At 43.2% G+C, this 20,453-nt stretch overlaps 2 protein-coding genes across 8 annotated transcripts in view; both read left to right on the plus strand.

Annotated features, from left to right (window-relative positions):
• AK7 (adenylate kinase 7) overlaps positions 1-2,685 on the plus strand; it is a 60,599-nt gene extending 57,914 nt beyond the window's left edge. The window contains exons 17-18 of one of the 2 annotated variants that reach the window (XM_046647017.1): positions 804-962; positions 1,244-2,685. In XM_046647017.1, the coding sequence (XP_046502973.1) occupies positions 804-962; positions 1,244-1,282 (198 nt within the window). In that variant the 3' untranslated portion in view covers positions 1,283-2,685. The remainder of the gene's footprint in view (positions 1-803; positions 963-1,243) is intronic. The other variant, XM_046647018.1, reaches the window with a different exon arrangement.
• Positions 2,686-14,072: 11,387 nt separating this feature from the next.
• The window catches only part of PAPOLA (poly(A) polymerase alpha), a 56,281-nt gene continuing 49,900 nt past the window's right edge, over positions 14,073-20,453 (plus strand). For 4 of the 6 annotated variants that reach the window (XM_046647824.1, XM_046647821.1, XM_046647823.1 and 1 more), the window contains exon 1: positions 14,073-14,283. In XM_046647824.1, the coding sequence (XP_046503780.1) occupies positions 14,276-14,283 (8 nt within the window). In that variant the 5' untranslated portion in view covers positions 14,073-14,275. The remainder of the gene's footprint in view (positions 14,284-20,453) is intronic. The other 2 variants (XM_046647819.1, XM_046647822.1) reach the window with 1 other exon arrangement.

Below are 20,453 nucleotides of genomic sequence, written 5' to 3' on the forward strand. Positions count from 1 at the left end.
CCCGGGATCTGAACCGGCAAACCCCAGGCCACCGAAGCAGAGCATTCGAACTTATTCACTCAGCCATGGGTCTGGCCCCAAGACCTCTTTTCAAACAAATAATATCAGTTAGGACTCTTTATCTTGCAAGTGATAAAAAAGCAAACTCAAAATGGCTTAGAAATAAAGAAAATGTATGGTTTCACATAACAGAAAAGTCCAGGGATAGAGCTGGCTTTAGGTGAGGCTTGATATAGTGGCTCAGATGGTGTCACCAAGGACCTGGGATCCTTCTTTCTGCTCTGCCTTCCATGTTGTCATCATCCTTAGGATCTGCCCAATGTGCCCGTCATTAGCTAACGTCCATGGCCAGGAGGCAGGCTGGATTAATGACCTTAAGTCCCACCTAAACTGCTAGGCTGAGAAGGGAGATTTCTCAAAGGAAATCTGGAATTATTATTCCTGAGAGGGGGAGCCGTATGCTGAGCAAGGACTAGCACGTGTCCACCAGACCAATACCTCCTAGACTTTCTATTAGCACCTCTCTCGTTCTCTCTTTTACTTTGCTTCATCTGGGCAGCTGGAAATTATTTTCATTGAAGAAGTGAGGTAGGGATCCAGTTTTATTATTTTCTAAATGACTAGGCAGTTGTTATAACACCATTTACATCTTTTCTTTGCTGACTGGAAGTGTCATCTTTGTTGCGACATGGTGCACATTTAGAGCAGTCTCTGGTTCTAATGCACTCTGGGGTGAGTCGTGTGAAAGTGTTTGCCCCTTTCTGACTGTCTGTTTACCCCTCCCCCAAACGTCCTGTTTATAGAACAGACGACTAGAGGAAGTGAAAAGAGAAGAAAGAGAATTACTGGAGGCCCAGTCTATTCCCCTGAGGAATTATTTAATGACCTACGTTATGCCAACGCTTATGCAGGGTCTGAATGAGTGTTGTAAGGTCAGACCGGATGATCCCATTGATTTCCTGGTAAGAGATTTAAGTTTTGGGTTTTTAAAAAAATATCAATTTGAAAATAAAATGTGGAAAGCCAGTTGAGATAGAGAAATTGCGTGTCTGGTTATCTGGGAAATAGCCTCTAACACCTTCACAATTTATAATAAGGTTTTTCATTACTCATTTGAAAGTAAAAGATTCATGTATTTCATTTTTAAATTGTAAACATTAATAGTACAAATATATGACTAATAAATATCTTGTAGTATCTTCTAAATTATTGACTTGGCTTTTCTCCTTTCTCTCGATTACAGGCTGAGTATCTCTTCAGGAACAATCCTGAAACGCAGTGAAACTTGAAAGATCTGATGTCACTTCACAGAGCTCGAGATGAGTTTAACTTTGTAATCCGAAAAATTGCTTTAAAAAAGTGTTTTTTCAGTTTTTGGAAAATTCTTTTTTTCTTCCCACAAATAAATATTTTATTAAGTAGAATCATTATAAAAAGCTCAATGGCAATGGGTCACTAATTCATTAAAACTATATTTGAAAGGTAAATTGATAACGTATTTGTGCGTAGCTCATGGCACGAATATTGATTTAATGTTTCATTCTTAGTCTAAGTATTCTGTACACTAATGTTTATAATAATTTAATTTGTAGCATGAAGAAAATCAGACTATATATTATTCTAGCATGTCGGCTAATGAATTTATGCGATTTGTTATGTCCCCAATACCAATGGTGTTAGAAATGGAAAGAAATTAGAGCAGTTGATGCTTTCTGAGTCACGTTAAGTCAGATTGCTTTTTGAGTCCAGGGTCAGTATGCCAGTCAATGAGTCAGGGAGAATTGCAAAGCTCTTCGTAGAAAAATTCATGTAACAGGACGAATAATTCTAATATTTGTGATAATTGGAAAGTCGCTGAATATTTTCCACAAACTAACTTTACAATCTAAGCATAAGCAGTCAATCCCTATGGTCTTTCCCAGCTCCAAAAATCCCACAATTCCCAGAATTACACAGAATGAGAAATTAGTTTAGGTTTATTTTAATGGCATATATATTTCATCCCTTTAAATAATGTAATCTGAATATAATTGCACTATTTTTTTTATTGTGGCAAAATACGCACAGCAGAAAGTTACCATTGCAACCATTTTAAAGCACTGAGTACATTCATGATGTTGTCCACGCCTCACCTCTATCTAGCTCCGGAACTCTTTCATCACCCCAAATGGAAACCCTGCACCCATTAAGCAGTTACTCCCCGTTATCCTTGTCCCCAAAGCTCCCAGCAGTCACTAATCTGCTTTCTGTGTCTATGGATTTGTCTATTCCGGATATTTTCTGTAAGTGTGATCATATGATATGTGGCCTTTTGTGTCTGGCTCCTTTGACTTCGCATGTTTGCCGGGTCCATTCATGTTGTAGCATGTGTCAGTACTACTTCCTTCCTCTTTTTGGCCGAATCATATTGTGTTGTATGGATAGACCACACTTTGTTTAATCATTCATTTGTTGATGGCCGTTTGGGTTGTTTCCGCCTTTTAGCTATTGTGAATAGAGCTGTTATGACCATTTGTTTCCAAGTTCTTGTCTGAACCCCTGTGGTCACTTCTTTTGGGTAGGTGCCTAGGAGTGGAAATGCTGTCATATGGTAATTCTATGTTTAACATATTGGGAACTGCGAAACTGTCTTCCATAGTGGCTGTGTCATTTTACATTCCCATCAGCAATGTATGAGGATTCCAATTTCTCTGCGTCTTTGCCAACACTTACTGTTTTGTGTGTGTGTGTGTGTATGTGTATGTATGTGTGTGTTTGATGGTGATGCTAGTGGGTGTGAAGTGGTATTACATTGTGACTGGGCATCTTTTCATATGCTTGCTGGCCATTTATATGTCTTCTTTGGAGAAATCTATATTCCAGTCCTTTGCTTACTTTTTATTTGGGTTGTTTGTCTTTTTGATATTGAATTGTAAACATTCTTTTTATATTCTGGATATAAGACCTTTATCAGAAAAACGATTTGCAAGTATTTTCTCCCATTCTGTGGCTTGTCTTTTTACTCTCTTGATAGTGTCTAATGCACAAAAGCTTTTAATTTTGATAAAGTCCAATTTACCTATTTTTTCTTTTGCTTTACTGCACTATTTTTGACCCTTCTATTTTAACTGAAAATACTAAATAAAGTGAATACATTTTCAACACTTTGAAGTCATCAGTCTTTATAATAATTATCTCTTCATGCCTTCACGATGGTTACATTTCATGACCTTGCTTCTTTGTTCACTGAGAAAACTCAAGCAATCAAAAGAGAACTTCTTCATCCTCCCACTGCAAACCTACCTCTGCTTTCCCTTCGGCGACAGAGGAGAACGGTCCGTACTCCCATCTGAGATCAACTCCCGACCTGTGCCCTGGATCCCATCCCTTATCACATAATCCAATTCTGCTTCTATAATTGTCCCCTCTCTTCTGGATCACCACCCTTAGCTTCAAACTTGATGTATTAGCTCCCATACTTCAAAATAAAATGAGACAAAAACCAATTAAAATGCAAAAACCTTCCTAGACCTCCTCATCCGCCTCCAGCCATGGTCCCAATATTCTGGTCCCCTTTAGAGCAAGGTTACCAGGGACCTCCACATTGCCAGATCCAATGTCAGTTCTCAGTCCTCATCTTACTTGGCCTCTCCGATCAGCTGACGCATTTTATTGTTTCCTCCTTGAAACCCTCTCTCCCCTCCACCTGAATGTCTAATAGGCTCCTCAATCTTTAGCACGGCCAATCCCGTTCCTGATCACTCTCCTCCCACCCTTCCACCTGCTGCTCTCCAATCTTCCCGTCTCAGGTACTGGCAACTCCATCCTTCCGGTTTCTCAGGCCCAAAACCTTGGGAGCATCCCTGACTCTTTTCTTTTTCTCTTACCCCATATTCAGTTCGTCAGTGCATCATAATGGCCCAACTTCCAAAACATATCCCGCGTCTGTCTGCTTCACACCCCTCCACCACTACCATCCTGGCCCAAGACACCAGCATTTCCTACCTGGATTGCTGCTGTCGCCTTGTCACTTGGCCTGCTCCTTTCTGTGACTACTACTCTCAACATATCAACAGGATAATCTTGTTCAAACAGAAGCCAGACCTGCCGAAAGCCCTCCAAAGCTTTCCCGTCCCACACAGAGTGAAAGGCAAAGTCCTGACGCGGGCGTTGGAGGCCCAGTGCAGTCTGACCCCTCATGACCTCACTGCTCCCCTCGCTTCACTCTTCATTGCCAAGTACACTCTGTTTGGGGGCCTTTGCCTGGAATATGCCACCCACACATATCCACGTGGCTCTATCTTACTTCATCCATGGCTCAAATATCACCTCCCCCAAGAGGCCTCCCCAGATGGTCCTCTCCATGACACTGCACTGTGTTCCTTTTTTTTAAAGATTTTATTTTATTTTTTTTCCTTTTTCTCCCCAAAGCCCCCCGGTACATAGTTGTATATTCTTCGTTGTGGGTCCTTCTAGTTGTGGTATGTGGGACGCTGCCTCAGCGTGGTTTGATGAGCAGTGCCATGTCTGCGCCCAGGATTCGAACCAACGAAACACTGGGCCGCCTGCAGCGGAGCACGCGAACTTAACCACTTGGCCATGGGGCCAGCCCCTGCACTGTGTTCATTTGCTCTGCTCACACTTGACATCATTTAATATGGCTATGTGTTTATTGTCTGTCTCCCTCGCTAAAATGTAAGCTCCATGAAGACAGGGATTTTTTTGTTTTGTTTTTCTGTATCTCTACAGACTGAAAAAGAGCATAGCCCATGGTAGAAGTGCAATAAATATTAGTGAATGAAAGCTACTTAGCTGAAATTTTGTTACACAGCTATGTTTGTTCGTTTTTTTTTTAATGACTAATTCAAATCTCCAGTCATTCAACAAAGTCCATAATGTATTTACATCTCTGTATGGCTGTGATGGGACACTTAATAACTCCAGGGGTCACCAAGATGCTTCACTAAGTGGTATTCATTTTGGCAAGTTCACTATGGAGTCTAGCCCTCAGCCACGCAAATTAAGAACCGTGATCTCAGCAGCATCTAAGGACAGATAAGGCCCTGGGATGCTGACTTGTCTTAACGAATCTCCTGAGAGACCAGTGGAGAGACAGAGTAGCCATTTGTTTACGATGAGAAACACGATTGTTGAGTGAGCAGATCCTTGCAGCCACTCCACCAGGACACGCTCTTCTTGGAAGCAGGTTATGTGAGAAGCCAAGTGCTCAGTGAATGTAAAACCAGGACAAGGCATTAGCCTCAGCCAGCTTGATATAGCCATCGCTGCTCTCCTGGCCGCCTGCTCTGGTCCTTCCTGACAACGTGCACTTTCCCAGACATTGGGATGGGCAGTGACAGTTTTTACCTCTGTGACTCTCCTGGACACAGTCTCTCTTCAGATATATTAATACATTCACTCTTTAAGGTCTTCAGAGGTTAGGAGGCATTTCCTCTCTTTAAGGTGACTTTTCATATTTTGGGTTTAATCTGTTAAGTGTCATTTTACTGTTAAGCTCTCTGAAAGCAATTTCCACCCCACAAATCTGAGTAGGCCAGTCACATATAAGCATCCTCTCTATATACCTATAATTTGGATAGACATATTATTATATATACCTATATTTTGGATAAATATATTTCTATATTACATAAAAAAGCTGGTATCATTTACAAGAAAATAGCTAGGGACAATCTAAGAAAGACGTGTAAGACCTCTACACTGAAAATTACAGAACACTGCTGATAGTAATCAAAAATGAAATAAATGGAGAGATATACCGTATTAATGGCTTGTAAAGCTCAATATTGTTAATACTTGCATTCTGCCCCAACATGATCGGTAGAGTCAGTGCAATCCCAATCAAAATCCCAGTGTATTTCTTTTCTTTCTCTCTTTCTCTCTTTTTCTTTTTGGTAGAAATTAATCATCTGATTCTGAAATCTATATGATAATGCAAAGGACCTAGAATAGTCCAGACGACCTGGAAGAACAACAAACCTGGGGGACTTCACTCTCCAGATATCAAGACTTATCATAAAGCTACGGCAATTCAGACAGACACATAGGGGCCGGCCCTGTGGCCGAGTGGTTAAGTTCGCACGCTCCGCTTCGGCGGCCCAGGGTTTCCTGGTTTGGATCCTGGGTGCGGACATGGCACTGCTGATCAGGCCGTGCTGAGGCAGTGTCCCACATGCCACAACTAGAAGGACCCACAACTAAAATATACAACTATGTACTTGGGGGATTTGGGGAGAAAATGCAGGAAGAAAAAAAGATTGGCAACAGTTGTTAGCTCAGGTGTCAATCTGTAAAAAAAAAGACAGACATATAAATTAATGCAACAGAACAAAGATTCCAGAAACAAATCTACATATTTACAATCACTTGATTTACAACAAAGGCATCATTGCAATTGAATGAGGAAAGTATGGTCTTTTCAATAAATGATGCAGGGGCCAGCCCGGTGGCACAGCTGTTAAGTTCCCATGTTCCACTTGAGCAGCCAGGGGTTCGCCGGTTTGGATCCTGGGTGTGGACATGGCACTGCTTGGCATGCCATGCTGTGGTAGGCGTCCCACATATAAAGTAGAGGAAGATGGGCATGGATGTTAGCTCAGGGCCAGTCTTCCTCAGCAAAAAATAAAAATAAGAAAGAGGAGGATTGGCAGCAATTAGCTCAGAGCTAATCTCCCTCAAAAAAAAAAAAATGATGCAGGTTAGTTGAAGATCCTTATATTAAAAACAAACAGAGGCCAGCCCTGTGGCCTAGTGGTTAAGGTCAGTGCACTTGCTTCAGCGACCCAGGTTCAGTTCCTGGGCGTGGACCTACACCACTCACTGGCAGCCACGCTGTGGCAGCAACCCACACACAAAATAGAGGAAGACTGACACAGATAGTAGCTCAGGGCAAATCTTCCTCAGTAAACAAACAAACAAATAAGACACTAAAACACCCTTGACCTCTACTTCACACTATATGCAAAATTATTCTGAGATAGATCATAGATCTAAATGTGAAAGTCAAAATAATAAAGCTTCCATACTATAAAACATAAGAGGAATTCTCCTGGGCTGGGCAAAGATTTCTCAAGACAACATTAAAAGAGTGAAAAGGCAAGCCTCAGAATGAGGAAGATATTTGCAACACAAAAATATGACAGAGGACTTGGACTCAGAATATATTAAAAATTCCTCCAAGTCAGTAAGACTGACAACCCAATTCAAAAATAGGCAGAAGACCTGAGTAACCCCTTCACAAAAGAGGATGTTCAAATGACCCATCAGCATGTTAAAAAGCGCTCAAAGTCATTAGTCATCAGAGAAATGCAAATGAAAACTGCAATGAGATTCCATGACAAGGCTGCCAGATGGATGACATTAAATGGACTGATAACACTAAGTATTGGTGAGGGTGTGGTGCAACTGGAACCCACATATATTGCTGGTAGGAGTATAGGTTGGTACTCTTCGTTTGAAAATCTTGTACTATGCAGCAATGAAAAAGAATGCACTGCTACCCTCGACAACATGAAGAATCTCACAGACATAATGTTGACTGAAAGAAGTTAGATACAAGGGTAAATACTGTATGATTCCATGTACATGAAGCTGAAAAACAGATACAACTAATCCACACTGTTGAAGGTCAGAAGAGTGACTGCCTGGTGGTGGTGGTGGTGGTGGTGGTGGTGGTGATAGAGGGTTCCCCACTGGGAGGATGTCTGCTGGGGTACTGGACATTTTCTGTATCTTGATTTAAGTGATAGTTACACGGATGTGTACATAGATAAAGATTCATACTGCTCAGTAGAGTTACAGAGATGGTGGACAAGCCCAAAGGCTTTAATATTTGTACACTTTACTGTGTAAGTTGTACTTTAATAACCTTTTAAGAAGAAGCTGGAGGGCCGGCCCGGTGGCATGGTGAAGTTTGTGCACTCTGCTTTGGTGGCCGGGGTTCACAGGTTCTGATCCCCTGTGCAGATCTACACACCACTCATCAAACCATGCTGTGGCAGTGTCCCACATACAAAATAGAGGAAGATTGGCACCGATGTTAGCTCAGGGCCAATCTTCATCAACAAAGAAAAAAAAAACGAAGCTGGTACTCTACTTTAAAAAATAATAAAGTATACCACTTGTCCTTTGTCTTTTTTTGAGTAAGATTAGCTCTGAGCTAACTGCTGCCAATCCTCCTCTTTTTGCTGAGGAAGACTGGCCCCCTGAGCTAATATCCATGCCCATCTTCCTCTACTTTCTGTGTGGGACGCCTATCATAGCATGGCTTGCCAAGCGGTGCTATGTCCGTACGTGGTATCGGAACCGGCGAACCCCGGGCCGCCGAAGTGGAACGTGCACACTTAACTGCTGCACCACAGGGGTGGCCCAGCACATGTCCTTAAAATTAAAAAAAACACTCAAAAAAAACTCCATAAAATGTAGACTTGTTCATGGCCATGGAGTTCCTTAGATCCACTTCAGGAAAGAAAAATACAATTTGAATTCCCATTAGAAAAAGTTAGAGTCTTTTATATCTAAAAAGATGATCTTAATCAAAATGCCATCCAAATTCTTTCTTTAGAGTCTCTTTGGGTGTGGCACAATATTAAGCATTATACAAAGTAACTTTAGTTGATATGGCAGGCAGACTCTAAGATGGCCCCCAAGATCTCTGCCTGCTGGTGTTCATGCCTTTGTGTAATCTCTACCCTTCGAGCATGAGTCGAACCTGTGATTTGCTTCCACCCAGGGGAACACAGCGAAGCTTAGGTTGTACAAGACTGTGAATGAGATCATGCTAGCAGACCCCATGGCCTCTCAACTGACGTGCTTTGATGGAGCAAGCTGCCATGTTGGAGAGGCCCACGTGGCCAGGAACTGAGAGGGGCCTCACCAAACAGCCAGCCAGACACTGACACCTTCAATCCAACAGCTTCAAAAAACTGAATCCTGTCAACAATTTTACACAAGTGTGCCAGTGGATTCTTCCCAATGGAACCTTCGAATGAGACCCCAGCCCTGTCTGACATCCTGAATGCAGCTTGTTGACAGACCCTGAAGCAGAGGACCCAGCTAAGCCATATCCAAATTTCTGACCCACAGAAATTATTTGATAATAAATATGTGTTTTTAAGTAGCTTAAAGTTTACGGCAAATTGTTACACAGCAGTAGATAACTAATATAAATGAATAGGCATCCTTACCTTCCAGGAGTTAATCTGAGATGATCCTTTTATGGACTGAATGCTTGTATGTCCCAGAATTTACGGGACATATCTAAGTTGTCTTTAAAGAATCAGAAACCACTTAAGTCTCTAAGTGCCAGTATAGGCCAGGCACTGTTAGGTGCTTTGGGTTTAGAGTGGTATGAACAATATAGTCACTGTCCCTACCTTCATGGAGCTCAGTGAGGATGATAGAATGAATAATAATATTAAAAATTAACAGGGAAGTTCTGATTATGTGATAAGGACTACAATGCAAATAAACACAGTTTAGATAAGGTGGTCTGGGAAGGCCTCTATGAGGCAGTGATAGTGAGCTTTGACAGACTGAGGATGAGCCAGGCTTCAGAAGAACTAGGGTGGCACTGCAGACGGGGACAATTTTGGGGGCTCTGAGCTGGAAAGGAGTTCACCATGTTTAAGGAAAGGAAGAGAGGCCAGTAGGGTTGAAGCACAGCCGAGAGAGGGGAAGAGTCTGAGATGAAGCCGGAGAGAAAATCAAGAGCCAGATCATGCACGGCCTTGTCAGCCAGTGTCAAGTTTGGTTTTAGTCTAAGAGCAACGGGAAGCCCTTAAACTGGGTTTTATGCAGGGGGGTGATAAAATCTAGAGCAAGTTCCACAAGTCTAGCTGCTGTACATGGAGAATGGACTGGAGAAAAGCAGGAATGGTAGCGGGAGAGGAGTACCAGGCTACTGCAATCGTCTAAGCTAGAGAAGACAGTGGCTAAGATTAGGGTGGGAGCAGAGGAGATAGAAGGGGATGGAATCAGTAGGACTTGATAATACATTGGATTTGGGTAGTGAGGGCAAGGAAGGAATCGAGGACACTGACTTCTTGTTTTGGCTTGAGCCTGGAAGATGGCTGTGTTGTTGCCCGAGAGGCAGAGACTAAAGGAGGCACAGGTGCTAGCCAGTTCTAATCAACACGCTATCGTGGTTCCTTCTTTCATGTAAACGGCAGAAGACACAGCCTGCAAAACACAAACTAACAAACATCTGAAAGGGGAATGTACTGAAAAAGGGGAATTTGCTGTACTGTAAAAGTACAGTAGTCATTAGCTGAAAGAGCTTATGTAATTTTTACTTTAGTGACTCAGAAACCCGGTTTTCGATGAAAATTTTTAAAAAGTACGCACCACTAATAGGCAAATGAATCATTGCAGTTTATTATTGGGATAAAAATCTCTGTATCACACAGCATCTCCAATTATCACCTCCTAAATGACACTGAAACACAATCCAGGTAGTTCCCAAAACGTGAAGAGGTTCTGCTCTCAAAAATACTTTTGTGCATTTTTTTATTTGAGTGCACTGCGGATCTAAGAGAACCATTTTAGGAATTCTTCCCACTATGACGTTGTATAGACAATGCAACATGAATGGTACTTAAGATAGCAGGAGAAAGCATCTTCCCCCTTCTCAGCAGCTGGTAGCAAACAGGCTGGGGTGGGGCAAGGGCTCAGAGAAGGGGCTGTAGCAGTGGAGACGGGCAGAGGCTGGAGGGAGTGGCCAGGGGCTCTGAGAACAAGCCAGGCAAGGCTAACAATACACATATTGTCTTAACCAGTACACTGGTAATTGGCGTTATCTCACTCTCCACTTTCCTTGGCTCAATTTATATCCTTAATTGGGTCCTGAACGTTGGGGGATATGTGAACACCTAGCTCATTACTCATTTGTGAAATGCGAGCAGGGTTAGATTGTAGTCGCTGGGAGTAGGTAAGGCCCTTCCAGAACTGAAACATGATTCCAAGACACACTTCTTGCCTTCAGAGTTTATAATCTCTATCTCCAGCCCTGACTTCTCTTCTCAGCTCCTGAAGCATGTGTTCAATTGCTCAATAGACATTTCTGAAAGTTCCACTGGCACTTCAAAATCAACCCATAGCAAACCACTCTCACGATCTCAACCGTTTACCCACTTAGCCTCCTGTTTCCTATTTCTGGTATTCCCATTTACTGGTATCTCCATCCATCTGTCACCCTCTCTACTACCTTTGAATCATCTTTGTCTTCTTCCTCTCCCTCCTCTCTCACATCCAGGATTAACTGTGTCTCCTGTACATCTCTCGAATTGGTCTCTTCTTTACTCCTTTATCGTAAGCTCTATTGTCTCTTCCCTGAACAATGGCAAGAGCAGTATCACCTATCCATAAAACCTCTCCCGGTTCAATTCATTCCCTTCCCTTTGGATGATCCTTCCAAAGACAGGAATGTAATCTCATTCCAGTTTTAAAACTTTCAATGGTTCCCCCATTCAGAAAAAGACAAAATCCAAATCTCTCAGGATGGCTTCAGGTCTCAGCTCAGAGGTCAGCTCCTCTGAGAGGCCTTGTCTGCCCATCCTATCTAAAGTTGACCTCCCCCATAATTCTATCACCTGGTTTATTTTATTCCTGGTTCTTATCACAATCTGTAATTCCCTTGTCTGTTTATGGGCTTATTACCTGCCCCCCACCTCCCTAGAATGTAAGACCTAAGTGAGTCAGGGCTCTCGACTGTATTTTTCATAGTGGGAAGTAACCCCCAGCTCAGCACAGTGCATGGCAGGTGCACAATAACCGATTTGTTGAATGAAGTCCCCTCATCAACTGCCTCTCAATTACCTTTCCAGCTTCATTTCCGCCACTCCCCACAATATACCGTGTGGTCTAGCTATTTCAAAAGTCTCCCTTTCTCCAAATAAACTGTAATTTGCACTTTTCTTTCTTCTTTTTTATTGTTCTACCTGTTACGCTCTTCTCCTCCTGTCCGCTTACTAAATCCTAACTTTTCTATCAGGACATTTCTAAAGTAAGCTCCTATGTGAAGTCTACTTTGACTCCATCCTCCTTTTGACCATCTTCCTGGTACCCAGCACATTCCAGGTACTAACTAAATATTCTTCAGTTGTGCTACCAGCTACCTCATTCCAGGGAAGGCTGAAACAAAAATGGTGTAAAGCATCTGTAGACTGAAAGCATGGGGGTTTAACGTCCCTCTCTCCTTCACTGCCTCCTGAGATGCCAGACAACAGCCACAAGCTCAAGAAGTTTCCATTCATTAATTCGTAAAGTACTTCATAAAGTACTATATTTACAGGCAAATTTTAAGACCATATTGTATTGATTATAATATTTAATATTTAATTGATTTCTCTGTATTTCAGGTTTTCAAACTTTCAAGGACAGGTCTGCTGCTAGGCCCCCAACCAAAGTCACCTTGACGACAAGAGGGTAAGGGAATCTGTATTAGAATTGAGAATCAAATACAAGCCTGTCTCTAGATCAGTGCTGTTCAAAAATGAGAGCCACATATATAATTTAAAATTTTCTAGTAGCCACATTTTAAAAAGTAAAAAGAGACAGGTGAAATTAATTTTCATATTTTCTTTAATGCGATATCCAAAACACAATATAAAAAACCACCAGTGAGTTATTTCACATTCTTTTGTTCATACTAACATCTCTGAAAACCGTGTGTATTTCGCACTTAACAGCACGTCTTAAATGGAGTAGCCTCATTTCAAGCGCTCAAAAGCCACGCGTGGCAAACGGCTACAGTATTGGTCAACGCAGGTTTAGATGTTCTGCTTTTTCCCATTGAGCCATTAGTTCTGGAACACTAGTCCCAACAGATGTTCTGTAAAAAAAGGGAAATCCTTTGCCAAGTTTCCTGAGGATTTACAAGTGCATAGTCGTGCCCCGGTACCCTCGGGGGATTGGTTCCAGGCCACCCCCGCGGATACCCAGATAGGCGGATGCTCAAGTCCCTTAGCCGCCCCTGGGTATCCTCATGCGCGGATACGGAGGCCGACTGTATTAATATATTTAAAGACTTTAGAACTTTAACTTTCCCATAGTTGTTTCTTTCCCACCCCTCCCCTCCATTAACCTTGTGTGGGACGCTTCAGAACGTTCTAATTCGAAGAGCGAAGGAACATCCGAGTCTGTCTCAGGCACTGTTCCTCCAACTTGCGCTGGGGGTGGGGAGGCAGAATTCCAGGTCCCACCCAGGGATGGATCGGGGCTGCAAAAGACAGTCTCAGCGAAGCTGTGGTCGAAACAGCCTTTGCTAAAACGGTGACCGCCATCGAAGTTTCTACTGAAGGACAGCTTTACCAGTAAGTTCCTGCGCACCATTTGTTAGAGCAAAATTAGCTCGTGTTCAAGAATCCGCTGTCATCACAGTCCTACCCGGCAAATATATTCATTCAGCAAGTGTTTCTTGAGCGCCTGCGTACATACATTAGTGGACAAAAGAGCCGAGAAGCCCCGTCTCGGGAGACCAGCCCAGAGGGAAAGAGGGAGTCCTAACAACATCTCGGCGCCCCTGTACCAGGCGGTGCTAAGCATCCTTCCTGCACAATCGCATTAAACAGCCGCCGCAACCCCAGAAAGCAGGCAGAACCCTCCCTTTGTAGAAAAGTACCAAGAGATGGAGTAACTTGTTCCAACCCCAGGCGTCGACCCCAGCGGCCGGGTTCTGGGCCCCGCGCTCGGGGGGCACACGAGCACACGTGGGTGCTTCCGTCCCCTCCAAGCGCTTCCGCAGACGCCGTGCCAGGGGAAGCGCCGCCGCCGCGACCTCGGGCGGCGAGAACAGCTCCGGGCCTCTCCTCGCGCCGTCCGGGCCGCGTCGCTCCCGACAGCGACGAGAGCACCCCCAGTTTAAGGGACAACGCGCCGCCCGGAGCTTCCTGGGCCGCTCCCACCGGTCACCTGACACCCACCGCAGAAGCGCGACGGGATTGGGGCGGAAATCGCCCGACCGCCGCAGGTTCACGGACTACCCTTCCCGTGAGGCTTCGCGGCGTCGGGCGGCCTTTGCGCAGGCGCGCGCACGGCGTGCGTGGCGGCGTCAGCGGTTCTAGAACGTTGCTGTGGTAGCGCTCGGGCGCCATGTTAGGACGAAGGGGAAGGAGGAGAAGCGCTTAAAGCGGCGGGAGCGGGCGCGGGAGTGGGGTTGGACCCAGGGCTGAGGCAGGCCCCCCCCCCCCTCCCTCCCGCCTCAGTGGATCATGCCCAGGGCGGCAGCGGCGGCGGTTGCGGGGGGGGAAGTGACTGGGCGGTGCCGGCGCAGGAGACGATGCCGTTGTGAGTGATTTGTATTCTGTTTTCTGTCGCACGCCGGCGGGCCTTGGGGGCGTCGGGGGAGGGGGCGGGGGTGGGGGCGCGCGAGCCGGGCCCAGGGCCCGGGGGGAGGCGGGCGGGACGGGGGCTCTTCCTGTTTCCTCACCCGCTCGCCGCCGCGCTTCCCCGTGCGCTCGGGTCCCGCTTCCCCCCACCCCTTCCCGGCACAGTGGCCGTCGGGCCGGGGGCCTTCCCCTTCCGGAAGAGCCTGGGCAACCTCCGATCCTCCTGCTCCCGCTTCTCCGCCCCGTCCGAAAATAAGAGGGGGTGCGGGGAGACGGTGCCCGGCGGCGGGGGTCTGCGCACGGGGCTCGGGGTCGCCCTCGGCGCCTTTCGCCTCGTTTCGAGGCTTCAGTTCCGGGTCTCCTTCTGCCGCGTCTCTGTCTCCCTCCCGTTTCCAAGATGCCCAGATCGCGCGCCGGGTTAGCCCACCTCCACGTCGGAGCTGGCATGAACACCAGTAAAAGCCGATTTTGAGCTTTGAGCCCCGCTCTTTGAGCCCCACGCGCGCTTCAGACCTCCCCGGGCTTTTGCCCGTCAGCAAAGGGGCCGTTTCCAGGATGCCCTCCGAAACGCGGCGTGCGCCGTAGTGCTGTCCCTGTTTTGTTTTGATAGGAGAGCCGGATTTCATTCTGCTTCCTTCTCTCTCCGTCGCTTCTGGCAGCTTTTCGGTTTTCTGATTGTAGGCTTAAAGCTAGTCCCTCTATGCCTTCTGTTCTCGTGAGGCCTACATTTCTACTTATTTTTGTCTTGTAGAGTTTTTAAAAAGTTTCCTTTTTCTTCGTCTTTCAAAGAATGAGATGTAATTTGAGAACTCATTGTTGGGATCGAAAGTAGATTACAGCATTTTTTTCCCCTGCGTGTATACAGCAGTGTGGAGGCCTAAATAGTGAGACTGCATTTCTTCCATTTTTGAAGATTGAAGGGGAAGAGTGCCTTCTTGAGACGAGGGAGCCAGTTTTCTTTGTAACCCCCAAGCGAAGTTTGTAATTGACGCTGGAAGTTTTACTTAAATGCAAAGCAAGATTTCTGTGGCCTTTTGCAGTTCAACAATTAAAATAAAGCTAAATGTTTGCAGTGATGCCATGTGCCCTCTTTGTGTTAGCTCATTTTATTGCTGTTTTTTGAAGAGGGACTTCTCTTTCTAATAATCATGTCAGTGTTAAAAAAGCTTGATCAGTGGTAGGAAATGTGTACCTTAAAAGGCTTTTAAATGAAGAAATAATTGTGTCTTTCTAGAAATTAAAAGCACTTTTATACCTACTTTTCCTCAGCGTTCTTTGAGGACGGGAGGTATACATTTCCTTTAGAGACTTAAGTAGTTCAGATTATTTGGAAGTTAGTTCAAATTTATAAAAGGGAAGATAGTCGAGACAGCAGATTCGCACATAGATACTGCCTTTCCAGTGTATTTGTTGAAGTGTGAACAGTGTGGCCAGTTTAGGCCAATAAGAATCCCTCTCATTTTTAACCCCAAGTGTACTATAGTCCTTTTAAAGTAAACAGCAAAAAGACCAAAGACTACCTAGTTAAATAGGCCTTTTTCCTTATTAATTTGCTTTGTTTTTCGTTTTCTGGTGTCATACTGTCATTAATTTTGTTTCTTTGATGTTTTGAACTGTGATTTCCAGGCTATTTTGTATTTGACTTCCACTTTCGTTTTTGGTATGCCTGTCCTGTTAAATTTGGGTTGATAGGTGAGGTTGAGGCATAGACCTTAGGTGACATGTCACAATGGATTAAATCAAAATAGATTATTGAAGTTTAGGTCATTACAAAATGTTATGAACAGGTGTCCATTTTTTGTCTAAAAATCACATGTACTTGCACGTACAATTTTGAAAGGCTGGTATGATTTAAGAGCCATGGTGATGACGCTTCCAAAAATGTTGTCTTAGGATCCGTTAATACAGGCTTTCTCATGTGGGTACTGTTGATATTTTGGGCTGGATAATTCCTTGCAGGGGACTGTCTTGTGTATTATAGGGTGTATAACAGCATCCCTGACCTCTACCTTCTAGATTTTGGGAACCCCACCCCCCATTTCCCCAGAAATGACAACCGAAAGTGTCTCCAGATATTGCCAGATGTACCCAGGGGGGCAAAAATCTTGTGGAGAACCACTGCATCACTACAGAGTGTAAAGCCCTATGGAAACTATGTTCCAGTTTCTGCCTTACTCTGTGATGGTCAGATCATTATTTGCATCAGCTCAGTTCTGGCTTTCACACTTAAAATAAGAAGACTTGAAGGAGAGTAACCAGTATCAATGACCTAGCGTTCACACCCCATTCGTAGAATGTTGTTGAAGTTACTGGAAGAGATATTCAGCAAGACTTAGAGGAGACAATAGCTTTTCTTCCAAATATTTGTGGGGCTGTCACAAAAAAGAGGGAATTGGTGGAGTAGTTTGATGTAGTCATAACAGGGAGAACTGGGACTTGGTGGATAGTAGTGTTGTGTAGCAGTGATTCTCAGAGTGTGATCTGGGGAGGGGGTGGCCCCTGAGATCCTTTCAGGGAGTACATAAAATCCAAACTATTTCCAGAGTACGGAAATGTTAGGTCGTTTTATTCCCTTGACATTTGCACCACTGGTGCAAAAGCAATGCTGGGTAATGCTGTTCCTGCCTTAGGAAGAATCAAGGCAGAAACACCATGTTGTCCTGGTAGTCGTCGTGTTTCTTCACTGCACACACACACACACACACACACACAGACAATTTTTTAAAAAGTCCTTGATAAAGCGGAGAAAATGTTAAGTCTCTTCATCCTACAGTTTATCTTTTAAGTATGCTTTGGTAAATGGGAACTGCATGTAAAACTGTGTACTAAAAAGTAGAATGGTTGTTTTCAGAAGAGCACATGTATTTGATTTGCCAGCTAAACTAGTGCTTTTCTCCTGGAGCTGTATTTTTACCTGAAGGGACAAGTGATGAACCATGGATTCTTGACTATTTAGCATTTACTTGAAAACGAGGAGAGCCTGTTTTTGTAAGAGAGCCTGTTTTTGTAAGGAACTGACAGTGTTTGTGGCCAGTGATAAAATTTGAGCTTTCAAGCAATAAGTAGAATTCTGCAAAGCTTGTTTCTGCCATTGTGAGCTTGACAGCTTCTCAGTAATTAAAAATGTTTCTGATTGGCTTGGTGATGATATGAATGAATGTAGGTTTTTTGATATTCTATAATATTATGTCAACATTTGGAAGATATGCATAATTCAGTGAACCCACATTTTCCGAACCACAAATCTTGATTGAATGAAATACATAGGTAAAAGATGCATTTAAAGTGCGAGGTAGATCAATGAATTTTAGTGCAGCAGAGTACATAAGGTTTATTGATAGGGTTTCAGCTTTTGTACTGTAACTAATCTTTAAGAAATTACCACTTGTGGAGTTTCGGTGTGGTATCAAAGAATGTCCAGTTATTTGAAAGGGCTATTAAAATACTCTTTTCCAGTTACAATGGTGTGATGCCAGGTTTCTTCAACTTACAGAAAGGGATTGAATGCAGAAGCAGATATGGGAATCCAGCTGTCTTTGATTAAGTCAGAATTAGAGATTTGCAAAAATGTAAAAGTGCCGTTCTCCTCACTAAATTTTTGTTTTGGAAAAGTTATTTTTAAAAAGGTTATTTATGTTAACATGTAATAGATTTCTTGTTACTTACATGAATAAACATTTAAAAAAATTCCGGTTATAATTTCCAATGCAGTTCATATTGGCAGACATAATTCACATAAACAAAAGTTCTTTGGGGTCTTCAATGAATTTTAAGAATCTAAAAGGGTCCTAAGCCCAGAAAGTTTGAGCACTGCTGCTGTGTAGTAACAGTGGGCCGCTGCCCCGGCTGGCTGCTGTTTCAGCGGTGGTGTCAGTGCAGCATCCCTGGTGGTGTTTTAACACAGTCTGGAGGAATGGACACAGACCTGATTTTAAGATGTTTTTTGTTGTCAATGAAAAACAATGCATTGGATAACCTTTAGTGACGATCTAACTTCTAACTCTGAGAGATTTTGATTCGTGCATTTTAGGATTTAGCGATTTTGTGGTGAATTGCTTGCTGCTTAATAAATGTTGGTTGTGGTTTTGCAATGTGGTATTTTACCTTAAGCTTGTTTTCAGTTCATGCTTGTTGATGGAGAAGTTGGAAAGGAAGGCGTTGAAGTTGAGTAAATTTATGAGTCTGTTCAGTTCCTCTTCCCCTGATCCCACCTCCCACCCCCTAAGGCTAAAAGCCTTCAGTCTTGATCATATGTAACTTTTAAAATGTTTTCATTCATCAGAACATTCCATTCCTTGGTAACTAAGCGGTCTTTAATTTAGCATTACAATTAAATTTCACCTTCAGTTGCATCTAGGCAAGTTTATAAAAGCTACATTCAGGCAAAATGAGGCCATTTGGATTCCTCGCTGTTTCTCATGTTTGGTGGGGTGGGAGGCATGTCTTTTTTCCTATATGTTCTTTGTTCTGATTATTCAGCTTTAAATAGTTGCACAATCTCAGTTTATGTTGCAGGAGGTATTAGTTCCCCTTAAAGTTGGTTAAATTGAGGCTCACAGTAGTCGCTTGTCCAGAGGTCTTAAGGGTGCTGAATTGTGGATTTGGCTTAATTCCACTGTGGGTTCCGTGTTCTGGTCTCATTCCAGTACTATACCATGTCCTCTGGACCTTGTTGGGAACTATGTTTGATCAGCTCAGTTGGAGTCTGTTTTTGTGTCTTAATTAGAATTAATTTTCAAGATCAAGTTTTTTGTGTGTAGAACATTTGAGTCTCAAATTTTTTACTGGTAGCATATATTTATTATATACTTGTAGTATACCTAATGTATAAGATACTGTAGAACCTAAGATCTTAGTATGTATTTTTACTGACTTTATTTATTTAAAGCCATGTACAGATTTACCACTTACAGACTCCATTTTGTGACCACTGCCTTCCGTGGAACTTATTTATTGTTTTTTTTTAATCTTTGGGTTGTACGTCTGTGGAATTGTATAGCATTCTCTTTTGTGGAAATCCAACGATTTGAGAAAGAAAAAATGTAGGGGTTTTGTTAGATGTCTTTACTTTTTGTTTTATTGTTTTGGGTTTTTTTTGGTGAGGCAGATGGACCCTCAGCTAACATCTGTGCCAGGCTTCCTCTACTTTGTATGTAGGACGCCACCCCAGCATGGCCTGATGAGCGATGTGTAGGTCCGTGCATGGGATCTTCAAACCCTGAGTCTCCGAAGCAGAGCATGCAAACTTAACCACCACACTGCCTAGCTGGCCCCTAGATAACTTCACTTTTTTCCTCTTCTGTCATAGAATTGTCTTTCCAATTTGTATACCCTGTATATTTTGTCCAGAAAACTTGCATTTTGTGGTAGTTTTTTCTAGTTTTTGGGTTAAGAATGGTGTTCATGTCATTTTGGTCATCAGAAGCATCTAAATTTGTATTTCCTGGAGATAATGGTTAGAATACTATCACTTAATGTATTTTGATTATTCCTGTCTGATATATTTTTATACTTTTTCAAATTCTACTTTATTTACACTCCCTTCATTTTCAGGTTGTATTTGGCAAATTTATGCAGGAGTGCTGTGGTTTGGCTGGGTCTTTTTGTTTGTTTGTTTCTTTTTTAACTTCTAGCCCCTTTGGAGAGAGGGCAAGGGAGCATTTGGAAGTGACCTTGGGAGGGACGGAAAAATAACCTGGTCGGTCCTTGTAATTAAAGAACAAGTACCCCTTCCCTGCATAATCAACCTTATATTTCCAAAATTTGGCCTTGGGATTCATCATAATTTATTCCCCTTGAGCATAAACTATTACTTCATCTGTGTTTGAGCTTCTGCTGCTGCTTACCAAATATTGGCTGGATGATCCATCTGGAATATTTTAAGAATATACACAGAACACATGGCAGGCGAATTGGCCATCCTTAGAATAATTTCTTAGCAAGCAAATACATTGTCTTGGCTATGTGCTTGACTCTAAGCTACTAGTAAAATTAAAATATCGTATGTTAAACTTCTTTTGAAAGAGGAGATTGTATTATTTCTGCTAAGAATTAATATTTACTGCACATTCAGATACTTTAGAGAGATCTCTTAGACCTTTTCTGTCCAGTGCTCCCCCCCCCCCCCCC

Source organism: Equus quagga, chromosome 20 (assembly GCF_021613505.1).
Source record: "Equus quagga isolate Etosha38 chromosome 20, UCLA_HA_Equagga_1.0, whole genome shotgun sequence".
NCBI classification, from domain to species: domain Eukaryota; kingdom Metazoa; phylum Chordata; class Mammalia; order Perissodactyla; family Equidae; genus Equus; species Equus quagga.